Raw genomic sequence first — 13,552 nt, 5'->3', positions numbered from 1 at the left:
CACAGTAAATGTGCGTTGCTACTTTTATTTTCTTAAAACGTTTGGTGGTTTAGTGAGTGCTCAGTTGGGTAGAAAAGCCTGGACGGACAACAAAGGGATATAGCGTAGTGCTGCCTGTGAGGGAAAACCCAGGACAAAATTATCACATCTCGCAGATTTCCGCCATTTCATTGGCTGTTTTCGTTACATTTTCGTAATAGCAGTATATGGATGCGTTCTGAAAGCGCTTAATCCCGCTGCTGTTAGAATTTCCCTGCAGGTTTTTCATGGAATTGAAAATTGTTAATGTTCTACTGGACACATAATTAAGTTACCGTCATGCTATAACCACGCTTTTTATTTTTAACACACGCTATTAATAATTCAATTCAACCAGAATGCACATTACTCTTTATGCAAGTATGATTTATTATTCATAAAACATTTGTTACACATTAATGCCATTGCAATGAATTCTTCTAACTGTACCAAAACCTGCATACAATAGCAATCTGACCCATTTAATATGTTGTTTCATGTCAAGCTCTAGTCTATATACACTACAAGTTTGTATAAACATTGTGTGTCTGTCCGATTACATAATAGTCATAACTAGACCCATCTTCAACATAGCAACATAACTGTTGAAAAAAAGTTAAGTTCAGCTACAATGTTATTTAAGGTAATTTATTACAGTAGTTAAATTCAGAAACATCACCAAACACTTTGCTGTACAAGGAGGCCCTTATTAAATGTAAGTACACAATAATAGTTCATCTTGGCACAGGCAAATGTTCCTCTTTTGATACAGCTTTCATTTGGAAGTGACACTGTACACAACACAGATGGTCAAACTGCAGTGATACAAAATTTATAAATCATAATTGTGCTCCAGACTTATTTTAAACCAATACTAGTGGAGCTTAGTTTTGTTTTGTAATAGAATATAATGATGCTTGAATCAATGGTAGCCAAGTTAGACACACATCTTCTGTACAAATGCACCATGAGATAAAATAACACAAAATCCAGCCATATAATATATTTAAAAAAAAAAAAAAAAAAAGGTCCACATCGTCCAAAAATAGGAGGGTGGAGTCCATCACACTTAGTCCAAAACTTCAGGGTGAGAGATGGCAGGTAGGTTGGGGGTGTTATGAGTTTCAATGGCCACTTCTAGGTCAGGGTTTCTCCTTTTGTCACCTACAATAAGAGACATGTTTATGTAACGGGTATGGTTACTTGACAAAAAGACAAAGTCAAACAAAGAAATAAAGGCACTTTACATCCAGTTAACTTACCCTTGCCTCAATGTATTCAATCCTCCTCTCCAGCGCTGTCAGCTTCTCGTTGAGTGTGGCCAAACGAGATCGACACGACATGTCTGATGGAGAATTAAAAAACAAACAAACAAACTAGAACGTTTAGAGGTTACCACGACGAAGCATGACATTGTCATCAATTTTTCAATAGCTGCTTAACAAAGATGCACACCGTCATTTTGGGTTAAAAAGGTTTAAAGGGCACATCCGCATACATATTGCCCGACAACACTAGCATTAGCGGTTACGGCAGCCTGCTAATGCTTTCCTATCGTCTGTCGCATCTGGTATATTAATAAATTCATTAATACGACCGACTCTTAAAGGACAGCTAGTTGGAGCAAAATGTAAGCCGATTCCTCTTCAAAATGTCACAATCCTCCTCCAAAACAAAAACAAGCTAACAGCTAACAGCCTCGCTAACTGCTAGCTGGGAGTGGCCATTGAAAACATCAACATCAATGCTAACAGCTGGCTGAACTAGCTAACTTCAGCTAGTTTGTTAAAAGCTTACCAAACGAGTTAAGAAAGTCGGCGATCTTCTTGATGCTGCTCGTAATTACTTCTATGTACTCTCGATTCGCCCAGTCTTGGTGAATCTCTCTTTGCACTGGATCTTCCTGGCCAGCCATGTTGGACGAGTTGCAGTATCCCTCTGCTTTCACCCAGGAAGTACCGGAAAGTGTTGCGTCGATGTGAAAATATTATACAACACTTTTTTCCCCCATGAAGATTCTATTTACCGAAATTTCCTAAGTTTCCTGCATACATTTCTGAAGGATATTTGTGTGTATTTTATCGAAATGAGCACAACACAATTTTTCTTTCGGTTGCTACCTTTAGGGGTCGCCACAGCGGGTCACCTACTTCCATCTCACTCTATCCCTAACATCCTTTTCTGTCACACCAACCCTTTGTATGTCCTCCTTCGCTTCATCCGTGAAGCTCCTCTGAGGATTTCATCTTCTCCTCCTGCCTGGCAGTTTCATATTCAACATCATTTGTTTGATATATCCACTATGTGTCCTCTGAACATGTCAATAGCACCTCAGAGTTGCTTTTCTAACGTTTCCTCTAAACTGCTGAAACTGAGCTGTTCCTATGATGGTACTTATTTCTAATCCAGCTCATCACTCCCAATGAAAATCTTAGCATCTTCAAGTCTGCCACCTTCAGCTCAGCCTCCTTTTGTTTTTGGAGTTCCACCATGTCCAAACTATACTAGGTCTCAATACTGTCTTGTAGTGAGAACTTTCCTTTCACTTTTGTTGCTATTTTTTGGTCACAATTCATCCCTGACATTCATCTCTACTCACTCCACCCTGCTTGCACTCTCTTCTTCACCTCTCTCGTGCACTGTCCATAGTTTTGGATGGTTGAACCCAGGTATTAAAACTCATCCACCTTCACTACCTCTCATTGCATCTTCAGTCTTACACCTGTTTTCATCTCATTCTGTCTTGCTTCTACTTTTATTCCTCTTCTCTCAAGCGCATACCTCTCCCTGCTCCCTACTGTCACTACAGAGCACAATGCCTCATCTGAACATCGCAGTCCACAAAGACTCCTGCCTGATGTAAACCATCTACCTGTCCATTACCATTGCAAATAAGAAATGAGCACAACACAAGTATTATAATAACATTTATTTCTTCTTTTAAGTCAAGGAAGTGAAAATATTTGCGATCTTATTAAAGACATTCACAATGGTCGTCAAACTTTTACATTTTTATCAGAAACCCCTCCACAAAAACATTTAAAGGAGTGTCGTCATTGAGTTAAAAGGCTGAACAATCCAGTAGTGGATGTCATTTAAAATATCACAAACAAACCCAGGCCTGCTACAACATTTTTGGAACTTGAGATCTGAAAGCATGACAAATTATCCTAATATGTGTATGTGCTGACTGATCTTTCTGAACTGTTATGTTTTAAATCACCCATAAAATTTCCCAGCACACTTTATTTGAGTCTCTTAAGTAGCTCTTTAATATCTGCCTTGATGTCACTTGTCAGGAAATTTCTGCTGTAGCGCTTGTAGGGTTCCCCATCAGGACCAACCAGGAACTTCTCAAAGTTCCAGGATACGTCATTCCTACACACTGGACTCCAAATGATGTACTTTGGATCATTCATGAGACCCAGGGCATCATCGCAGGGGAATGGAAGTTTTTCCTTCAGATAGACAAACAAGGGGTGGGCATCCTTTCCGTTCACATCCACCTTCTCGAGGAGCTGGAACTTTGGTTCAAAGCCATTCCCTGGACGGACATACTTCAGAGATCTTAGGATTTCATCGTTCTTGCAGTTCTCCTGTTGCACCAAAACACAAGCACTGTTAGATAGATGTAGACATTAAAGTGGGGTTTCAATTAAACAAGCTAAATAAGAGGAATTGTAGTGTAACCTACATTTCCTCTAGAGTACTTAGGTGCACTATAGAGGCAGGTGTATTTGTATTTGAGATTTATTCGCTAATTTATACTTTGTATTGTATTTTTCTGGTTCATGACATTTTAGCAGTAAATAATCGTGCTTATGAACCTGATAAATGTATCCGACAGATATGGTATTTGGACAGATTCATATTTACCATAGAACATCTTTGAAAATTTAGGATATTAGAAAATAATGCGCTGTATTATATATAAAAATCAATACCAGGAGCTTATAAATATTATAAATATGCAAGCTAAAATGTTGCTTTGACACTGATAATTTGCTAATATTTTAGTAACAATCAGAATACTTTTAATAAGACACTTCATGTAATATATTACTTTTTTAAAATATGACACTTCACATGTATTTGAACACTTACGGCCCACTTTAGTTGAAGTAAAAGATTCCTAAAGTTAAAACTGTTTCATTTCAGACTGATAACACACACGCATGTCTGTAAACTTGTGTTACTAAAATACGGACGGCTCTTAGGTCATATTTCTCACATGTCAAGAATAAGGAAGCTAGGCCTGGATTTGGCTAGTCCGGAGTTTCGGTCACCTCATAAACATTACTCTCTCTCTCTCAAGTAAAAAACAAACACGCTTTGTACCTGATGTCCAAACTGATTGCAGGGTACACCCAAAATAACGAGACCTTCGGCGGAGTAGCGAGAATGAAGCTCGTTCATTTGAGTGTAGTCCCTGGTTGTCGTTCCTCAGAGAGACGCCACATTTTCAATAAGTACAACTTTGTCCTTTAGTGCAGAGAAACGGAGAGTTTCTCCAGACAACAGCTTAGCTGTCAGGTCGTAAAACCTTTTCAAATGGCCAGCCATTGTTAAAAAATCCAGATGATTTAGATTTCTGAAACCGTGAACTCGGATTAAAAACCTTTTCCTTATCACGTTTCAAATGTGCTCCAAGTCCAGCCCTCGCTTTTATTCTTAGGGCGGGACAAGTAGCTTATCTAACAACACCCCTCAGTGCAAATGCAAATTATTATTATTTGTATTATTATTAGTAGTAGTATTATTTTATTATCGTTTTGCAGAAAGACGTAAAGCATTTAATTTTCACCTGCTATCGAAATCTCTCTCTATTTGTTTTAAATGTATTTCTTTATAGATACTGATCTATAAAGATAAAGTTGCACAAGAATTTAACAAATGTGGTAATCCAGTATGGTAATTATCATTGTTTCTAACCACTTGAGGAAGTCACTGACGTCTAAATCTCCAATCAAAATAAGTAAAGAAAAATGACATAATAGTTTTTACTTAGCAAATATTTATTAAATGACCACTGCCAATTTTGATATTGGACACGTACACAAACCTACACAACCGAAACTGCAGAAACTCTGTTAGCAAAACGTATTTCACATCGGTATGTCTTAAGAGATTTACAGTTTGTTTACAACAATCCCCCCTTTTTGTGTGCATGAATGGTACTTTCCAGGAAGTCACAGGAAGTGAATTTATTTATTGCTTAGTGAAATGACTTGAGAACTAATGACTGGAGAAGTGGAAAACACACAAACCATGCTGTTAAACATGGTGGCTTTTTTAAAAATAAGAGCCATAGCTGTGTTCACTTATGGCTCCCCCTGTGGGTAAACAATCATGTCAGACTATATGAATGTGTGTGTGGTCAGTATCCTGATATCCTGCTATCCGTTACATCTTGTATTCGGGAATCTGCTCAGAAGTTACTGTGATAACTGGCCATCAGCCAACAAGAAAGAAAGATTACACCCGCCTGCAAGTTCATACGAGGACCTCGTCGAGCTTTTTGGGGATTCGAAAAGGACTGGATCACAGCTTCCACTTTTTGGAGTGTTTTATATTGACAGTACTAAGGTAAATAATAATTAAATAAAAGGTCAAACATCTGGTAGACACAATTTTTTAGTATAGCATATCTATTAGCAATAATATAAAGTCTGTTTTCTGTAATGTCTAAATTATTATTATTATTATTTTGTTAATATTTTAAAAGATATTAACCTAAAAATCAGGTATATGTTTACGTAAAAAAAATCTAAACAAGGCTGTGCAGTTGACCGCTAGATGGCGATGTTGCCATTCTCTTAAAATGGCATTAGACGACGAGTACCCTACTTTTCACCAGGTATAAGTAGACAACTTATGATGAGATTTATCATATTAATCCAGCTACATTGTTACTTCAACAACACATAGCCATGTCTACTTATCCTGTAGACATATTCTGTGTTTTTTAGCTGCCCAACGCTTTGCAAGACTCTTGGGACTGACTGATTTTTGTGTTTTCCCTTGAGCATTGTCATGGCACATCTGGTCAGGGTGTGGTGTGCTTTGTGGATTCAGATGTCATGGAATGTAATCCAAGTGCATTACTGGATAGCTGACTTGATACAGTCTGAAAACAGAGCTAAATGTAGGGTTTGTAGTATTTCTACTATTCATCAAGGGAAAAGTTCAATGAATAAAGGACAAATGAAAACACTAAAATGAATTAATTAGCTAAAAGTAATGTTAGAAAAATAAACGTGACAAAATCGTTGCTCTAGTCTATCTGAAGGGAGTTGAGACTTCGCGGAGTCTTCAATAAAATGAGGTGCTTTAGAAGGCCTGTTTAGCCTTAAAAAAAAAAAAAGAAAAAGAAAAAAACTTCCTTACCACTGAGACGAGAACAAAGAATCTTAGCCTTCTGTTGCTGCCTGTAAGGAAAATGGAAATACTAGGATGGCGGAAATTGATATTATCCTAATTTATTTAATTATTTCAGTAGCTTGATAGTAATGTGATTTGGTTCTATATTTAATTGTAATTATTTATTCTTATTTTGATCTTAAGAAAAAAATATGCATCAGTTCATCCACTCATCCACCTAGCCCTCTATCCATTAAACCTGCCAAGTCATCACTGATGTCAGATTAATGTCCTTCTGGAGCCCCTTTTTAAATGTGCACACTACATCAGATGTTCTGTGAGCCAGCACGACCAACTTCAATCAAAGGTCAGACTACTAAACCTATAGAACTGTTACTGAAGCTGTAGCTATCTGCTTTATTGTCACTCAAGTGCTTCTAACAGCACAATCAGTCATTTGGCTCTTAGTGAGATGTCTGTGTATGTTCCCAGTTGATCCCTTTGTGAACTCATCTTTCCTCAAATATCCTATAAACAGCAGGAAATAATTTCTGCTGGATCTGTTTTCATGATACTTAATACTGCACCCTCTCTTGGGTCTCCGAAATCTTTTTCCCACATTTCAAAGCAAGTCCAGCTGAGCTGTGTTTGTACTGGGCTCTACCAAAACAGTGTAACAAGGAGTAGCACCTTGAAATGGTTAGTCAGAAGTTATTGCACTGCTACAGTGCTGGGAGTTGGGAGGTTCTGGTAACATTAGCGCAAAACAAAGGGCTGAGAGAACTAATATTTGAAATGCGGGTCAACAGTTCATCACGTAAAGAATGAAAACTACTCATGCTCACATTCACACCTACAGCCAATTTAGAGCAACCTGCAACATTTGTGTAATTCTCTGTGTCTGAAATTTAGTTATGTTGATTGTTTATGGAGCTAACTGAACCTTACTGACTTTAAGTGCATAAACCCTATCATAGCTTCATGCACACCAACCTGATGGAATTTAACTAGGGTTTAGCAATGAACTTTTCCCATCTCCGGTTCAAACTCCTTTTGTTTTGCTCATCCTCTTTTTCCCAAGCCATCAATTAGGCTAGCAGTGGGTCCTACTTCCTCTGCACAGTCACAGCCAAGTCCTGATCTAAGCTAAAATAATTGGCGTAATGATCTCAGCTCATTAGCGTCCAGGCCTCAGGATGTCATTCAGTCCCTGCATCAGGAGCTCCAGAGAGTGCTCTCAGATAGGAGGACTGGTACTTTGTGTCTGAATAGTAAGACACTGTCCACTGATATTTGCTGTGGGTAGGATTTTCAAAAGTGCAGCTGAGAGAGGATAAGTGTCAGCATGGCTAGTCTCATCCTCTGTTCTCTCGTTTTTCTCACTTTTACCTCCTTTAATCACAGCCTCTGGAGAAACAAAAGACCTCAACGAGAACTTGAGTTGGTCCTGAAATGGTTGCCATGGATACAGGGCTGGAGCAGCTCTGTCTGTTCCTCCAAATGGCTAACACATATTCTGGGCCGCACTTGCTAAATCCTCCTTCTGCACTAACCTCTTCACAGTTTCAAGGCCAGGGGCATTTTTCTGACCCAGTGTGCCCACTTCACCGCCCTCCCACCTTCACATCCAAAAAATGTGTGAGAGAGAGAACTGAGGGTAGATTGTATAGTTTTCCTGTCCAATTTGATATTCCAAATGACAAAGTGGTTCTGGAGATGTAGATTGTGTAAAAAAGAAAGTGATGGATGATAAGTGAGCTTGCAGTGAAATGGCACATGTGTCTGCCCATCTCTAGGGACCATATTAGTGTTACAATATGATGAAAGCAGTGAGAAAGGGAGCTTGAGAGGTGACTGGCCAGGAAATGTGTATCAGTTCAAAAATTGGTCTTTGTGATAAATGCTGAAATCGCTCCACCTCTTCCCCCTTCGACAAGTCATAGTACAACATTTAAAATGTAAGCCTTCCTGAATTTGAGTGTGGATCGTTAACATTTTGTATGCTGGTGGAGAAACCACCCTTTTTACGCTACTTTCCCTGCTCCCTCGCCAAAACCAGTGAAGCTGATGCGAAGCAGAGACACAACAAGTTGTGATTGCGTGAGCTGGATTTCGGAACTTTTTGCTTCAGATGAACTGTCAGTATATTGAAGAAACATCAAAAGACAGCACACTTGTGTACTGATGAGTGCAGAGGGGCAAAACAAAGGCTGTGTACAGAGGCTTGTGCTTTTTGCAGTGATTCTTTGTTCTGGACTCCCTAGTTGGAGTCCTGTGATGGTTAATAAATCCACTTGGCTAAGGCTCCCCACTGTGAAATTTCAAAGCAGCGAAAGCGTCAAAAATAGCCTTCTGCGTAGAGTCCCCCAGTTGTGCTTTTGCTGTTAACAATTATATCAATCAAGCAATTAACTGGTCATTTTCAATCCATCTGATTTTTAAGCATTTGCCATGTTGTCATTTAATTCTGACAGCTTCAGTGAAAGCAGCCACTATTATATTTTGAACTGGTGAATACACGGTTTGTGGACATTTGATAGAGAATTTGACTCTTATAATCTTCACTGAGTATCCAGTGCTTGGTGAGGTTTATCAATCATAAAATAATGAAGGGATATTAATGGTAATATGATGTTTGCTAATAGTACATGTACATCAACGCCATTAAAAAAGACAAGAGCCCAAATCTTAAAAGCTTGATATTTATTTCACCAGAATTCTTTGTACAGAGCTCTTCTGTTTATGCATCAATAAAACAAAATGGCAAGAGAATATAATGCATGTAGCAGGCTTGACAAGCTGCCCCAAATCAGAAAAACTTTGTGTGTATTTCCCAAAAACACTAAGGCACAAACGGAACCAACAATATTTCTGTTTTGGTCTGTTTTCAGAAGAGAACATTTATATAACAAAACATAGCAATTGCTGAATAATCACCATTCAATAAAGCACATTAAATAGTATAATTTTAATTATTCAGTGTGTAATTTTGGATAATAAGTTCATAAGTGCTATTGTTTTGGGGTAAAAACTCATAGACCATATCATGCCAGGTCTTCCATTAGATTCCTTAATGGCAATAATTTATATTCAGGTATATATATTTGCTATCAACTAGTTTGTTTTTTAATCATGCTAATAAAAATGTTGGCCTTTTTAAATAGTAATTAAATCAATATATTCTACTTCTGTTGGCCATTTGCAAAGTATTTTACCTCATTAATCTCTAAATCACATAATTTTGACAGTAAAGAAAGAGGTTGTTGAGCAAGACCACACTTTAACTGTGTGTAACAAAATTTCAACTAATGCAGGACTTTCAAGGCAAACGCTGATACTGATATTTGTTGATTTAAAATTTTGATATTGCAAAATATCAGTTGATATATATATACTTAAAAAAATTAGATACACAAAGAATAAAAAGATATCTGATGTGTAGTTGTCTATTTACTTCTTTCTTTACTGCTTGGCTCAACTGGCTCATGTGTTTGTGCTGTTTCAAACACATGTATTGCCAAAATGGAAGTTGCAGATTGCCCTGTACATATACGGTACAGATACTGATAGATTTACAAACAGCTAATACCAGTTGATAATGTAGGCCTGCTAATAAATCAGGTTCTAATGCAGAGGAGCATTTTTTTTATTTTGACAAATAAAGTTAGTCAACATATTACACAGAATGCCATAACAACAAAACAAGGAGTGACACTGAACAACAATATACAACAGACAGACCAAGTGGGTATGTAAGAAATGACGGACAAGTACAGTAGTAAAGTACAGTACTTTAGATGAACTCTTTATAAATCACAACATAAACCTCTTTTTAACTAAGATCTTGGATGTAACTGTTTTAAAGTTGTTTGTTGCAGTTGACAGGAGCACTTTATTGTTATTCTTTTGTGTCTATGTTTTTTTTTTTTGGCTGTTATAATAGAATAAACAAAATATTGTTCAAAATATACATTTAATACATGTGAGTGTGCTGACAAAGTTTCTACTTACTACAAATAAAAATGAATCTGGCGTTTCATAAGACCCAAAAGATGACTCAATACCATGGTCATAGTGTTATATAATTCCTTTATTACTTGTTAAAAACTGGTCCAACCTTTTTTCACTGGCTTTTACCAAAAAACGTCAGAAATGTATATGCACTTTGCTCTGTTTTTCTTTTTTTTATGTTTGTGTATTTATTTTAAAGTTTAAATAAAGTTTTTATTAATTAGCCTCTGTAATGCACTGTGAATACCCTGAACGTAAAACTTATACCTATTGCTGTCCTGTATTTAGAAGCAGAGGAGAAAAAAGCCTTCTAATACATGCTGACAGTGCTTGAAGTAAAACATTGATAGGTTTATGAACAAATTGGACGATTCCAGCTTATTTATTACATCAGCCATCAGTGGTGCACAGCTCAGCACAGCAGGAAGAAAGTCTTGGTTCTCCCAGGAGTATTCATTTGTAAAGAGTGTCTCCCTTTTCCTCTTTTTTTTAATGGGCACCGGGGTGCTCAAGATGGAAGAAAGAGCGATAATTGCTGTGCTGCCAAATGCTCCAATTAGAGCTCAGATTAATGAGCATATTTTCTGTTTAACTTTGGCACCTGGCTAACATCTCCAGATTTTTTGTTTAAGTATATTATGCAGAACTATTACCATTGCCTTGCTTTACACATCTTTGTTTTTGTGAGTCCTCAGTATGTAGAGGTTATTACATTGGAAATGTTGGTGGTAGGGGGCAATTTAGAGTTTGGATTTCAGTTTTCTGCAAATTTGAGTGGCATGAAACAAGATGATGCACAATAGTGCAATGTTCTTTCGTGCCGTGAGATTTTGCACAAAAGCGCTACACTAATTAACATTATGGATTACTCCAAAATAGCCAAATAACAGTTGTTTTGACAGCATTTATCTCTATGTCAGTGCTGCTGCTGTCATTTTGGAGGTTGTGAATAATTTGGGGAGTTGAGAACATCATAATGAGAAAGAGTTTGCTGATAAGACTAATGAATGAGGACCTCCTCCCTCTCATTTATTTATGAGTTTATCTTGTTTCTATGTTATATTTATTTATTTACACATCCTTATTTATTCAGTTTATTTGGTACTTTAGATGGTTGGACCTCATTGCTGATATGCTGTCAGTCGTGTATTGAGAAAAAGAGAAAACGAGCCTGATGAGGAGGTTCAAAAGCACTATAAGGGATCTGGCTATAAAGTGTTTGCCTTTCCTGAAATAACATGTGCTACTACTTTGTTTCCCAACACGTCGGGCTGTAGCTTCTTGATACTAATAAGTCATTTCAGTTCATGAGGACTACATCAAGGTATTGTCCCTTTGTAGACTGTTATAAACTTACCATCCAATGAATTTTGGTATTTTTAGTGACCGATCAAAAAATAATAAATACTCTTTGAAATTAAATTCACTTGAAAAGACAAGTAATAATGAGGCAAATACCTCGTTTAGGAAAATGTCCCGATTATGTACTCGGCCCTGAAAATCTCAGAAATATGGTATCTAACCAGATTCTTACTCTGGATGGCATTTCCTTGGCCTCCAGTAACGCTGTGAGGAACCTTGGAGTCATTTTTGACCAGGATATGTCCTTCAACACACATATTAAACAAATATGTAAGACTGCTTTCTTCCATTTGCGCAACATCTCTAAAATTAGAAATATCCTGTCTCAGAGTGATGCTGAAAAACTAGTTCATGCATTTATAACTTCCAGGCTGGACTACTGCAATTCATTATTATCAGGATGTCCAAAAAACTAGCTGAAAAGCCTTCAGCTAATCCAAAATGCTGCAGCAAGAGTACTGACAGGGACTAGAAAGAGAGAGCAGATTTCTCCTGTTTTGGCTTCCCTTCATTGGCTTCCTGTTAAATCCAGAATTCAAAATCCTGCTCCTCACATACAAGGTCTTAAATAATCAGGCCCCATCTTATCTCAATGACCTTGTAGTACCATATCACCCTATTAGAGCACTTCGCTCTCGCACTGCAGGCCTACTTGTTGTTCCTAGAGTATTTAAAAGTAGAATGGGAGGGAGAGCCTTCAGTTTTCAGGCCCCTCTTCTGTGGAACCAGCTTCCAGTTTGGATTCAGGAGACAGACACTATCTCTTCTTTTAAGATTAGGCTTAAAACTTTCTTTTTTGCTAAAGCATATAGTTAGGGCTGGACCAGGTGACCCTGAATCCTCCCTTAGTTATGCTGCAATAGACGTAGGCTGCCAGGGATTCCCATGATGCATTGAGTTTTTCCTTTCCAGTCACCTTTCTCACTCACTATGTATTAACAGACCTCTCTGCATTGAATCATATCTGTTAATAACCTCTGTCTCTCTTCCACAGCATGTCTTTTATCCTGTCTTCCTTCTCTCACCCCAACCGGTCACAGCAGATGGCCCCGCCCCTCCCTGAGCCTGGTTCTGCCGGAGGTTTCTTCCTGTTAAAAGGGAGTTTTTCCTTCCCACTGTCGCCCAAGTGCTGCTCAAAGGAGGTCATATGATTGTTGGGTTTTTCTCTGTACCTATGAAGCGCCTTGAGGCGACTTTTGTTGTGATTTGGTGCTATATAAATAAAATTGAATTGAATTGAATTATAAAATACGAAATCTAGAACACTTTGATTTAGGCACACTACATGCCATGTATTCATATATATGTAAGCACATGCCAAGAATCATCAACATCAAGCCAATCACGTACATTTGCTTTGAATCACAGCATCTCAGCTATGATTTTAATGATGCTTTAAGTGACTTTGGACTTGCCATAGTTGTTTGTGGGCTGGTCTGGGTATTAAAACACTGCTGATCTACTGGGATTTTCTTGCACAACCATGTCTAGGGTTCATAGAGATTGATGCAAAAAAGAACAATATATCTAGTGAGCAGCTTCTCTGGTTGAAAATGCCCTGTTCGTGCCAGAGGTCAAAGGAGACTGGTGAGACTGCTATTCCTGCCAGCAAATAACAGGAAAATGAACCCAATTCACACAGGTTCAATAAAATTGATCAATAGACGATTGGAAGAACTTTGCCTTTTTAGACAAGTCTTTGCTGCAACATTTGGATGGTGGAGTCAGAATTTGGTGTAAACAACATGAAAGCATATTTTCTTGGCAGTCTTTGAGGCCCTTAGTACCAGCTGAGCATTGT

General features: G+C 37.8%; 2 protein-coding genes and 1 long non-coding RNA gene across 3 annotated transcripts; 1 reads left to right on the top strand and 2 right to left on the bottom strand.

Moving 5' to 3' along the window:
• Positions 1-384: 384 nt before the first annotated feature.
• Positions 385-2,209, bottom strand: brk1 (BRICK1 subunit of SCAR/WAVE actin nucleating complex). Its single transcript, XM_026166373.2, has 3 exons — positions 1,816-2,209; positions 1,281-1,363; positions 385-1,182 (listed from the first exon to the last, which is right to left on the bottom strand). The coding sequence occupies exons 1-3, from the start codon at positions 1,931-1,933 to the stop codon at positions 1,156-1,158; spliced, it is 228 nt and encodes a 75-aa protein (XP_026022158.1). The 5' UTR covers positions 1,934-2,209; the 3' UTR covers positions 385-1,155.
• Positions 2,210-2,932: 723 nt separating this feature from the next.
• Positions 2,933-4,724, bottom strand: gpx1a (glutathione peroxidase 1a). Its single transcript, XM_026167500.2, has 2 exons — positions 4,357-4,724; positions 2,933-3,614 (listed from the first exon to the last, which is right to left on the bottom strand). The coding sequence occupies exons 1-2, from the start codon at positions 4,579-4,581 to the stop codon at positions 3,264-3,266; spliced, it is 576 nt and encodes a 191-aa protein (XP_026023285.1). The 5' UTR covers positions 4,582-4,724; the 3' UTR covers positions 2,933-3,263.
• Positions 4,725-5,235: 511 nt separating this feature from the next.
• Positions 5,236-13,000, top strand: LOC145428879 (uncharacterized). The gene is made up of 2 exons (XR_013909211.1): positions 5,236-5,604; positions 12,746-13,000. It is a non-coding gene; the product is annotated as an uncharacterized LOC145428879 (long non-coding RNA).
• Positions 13,001-13,552: the final 552 nt, after the last annotated feature.

Source organism: Astatotilapia calliptera, chromosome 5, assembly GCF_964374335.1.
Source record: "Astatotilapia calliptera chromosome 5, fAstCal68.1, whole genome shotgun sequence".
Lineage (NCBI taxonomy): Eukaryota > Metazoa > Chordata > Actinopteri > Cichliformes > Cichlidae > Astatotilapia > Astatotilapia calliptera.
The sequence above is the reverse complement of the archived record's forward strand: the minus strand, read 5'-3'. Positions and strand labels throughout refer to the sequence as shown.

What these genes read in the sequence shown, in the direction of transcription:
- brk1 (XM_026166373.2), bottom strand. Translation starts at nt 1,933, where the DNA reads ATGGCTGGCCAGGAAGATCCAGTGCAAAGAGAGATTCACCAAGACTGG. An exon ending in CGACTTTCTTAACTCGTTTG is followed by an intron (nt 1,364 to 1,815) that starts GTAAGCTTTTAA and finishes ATTCTCCATCAG; the next exon opens with ACATGTCGTGTCGATCTCGT. An exon ending in TTGAATACATTGAGGCAAGG is followed by an intron (nt 1,183 to 1,280) that starts GTAAGTTAACTG and finishes CTCTTATTGTAG; the next exon opens with GTGACAAAAGGAGAAACCCT.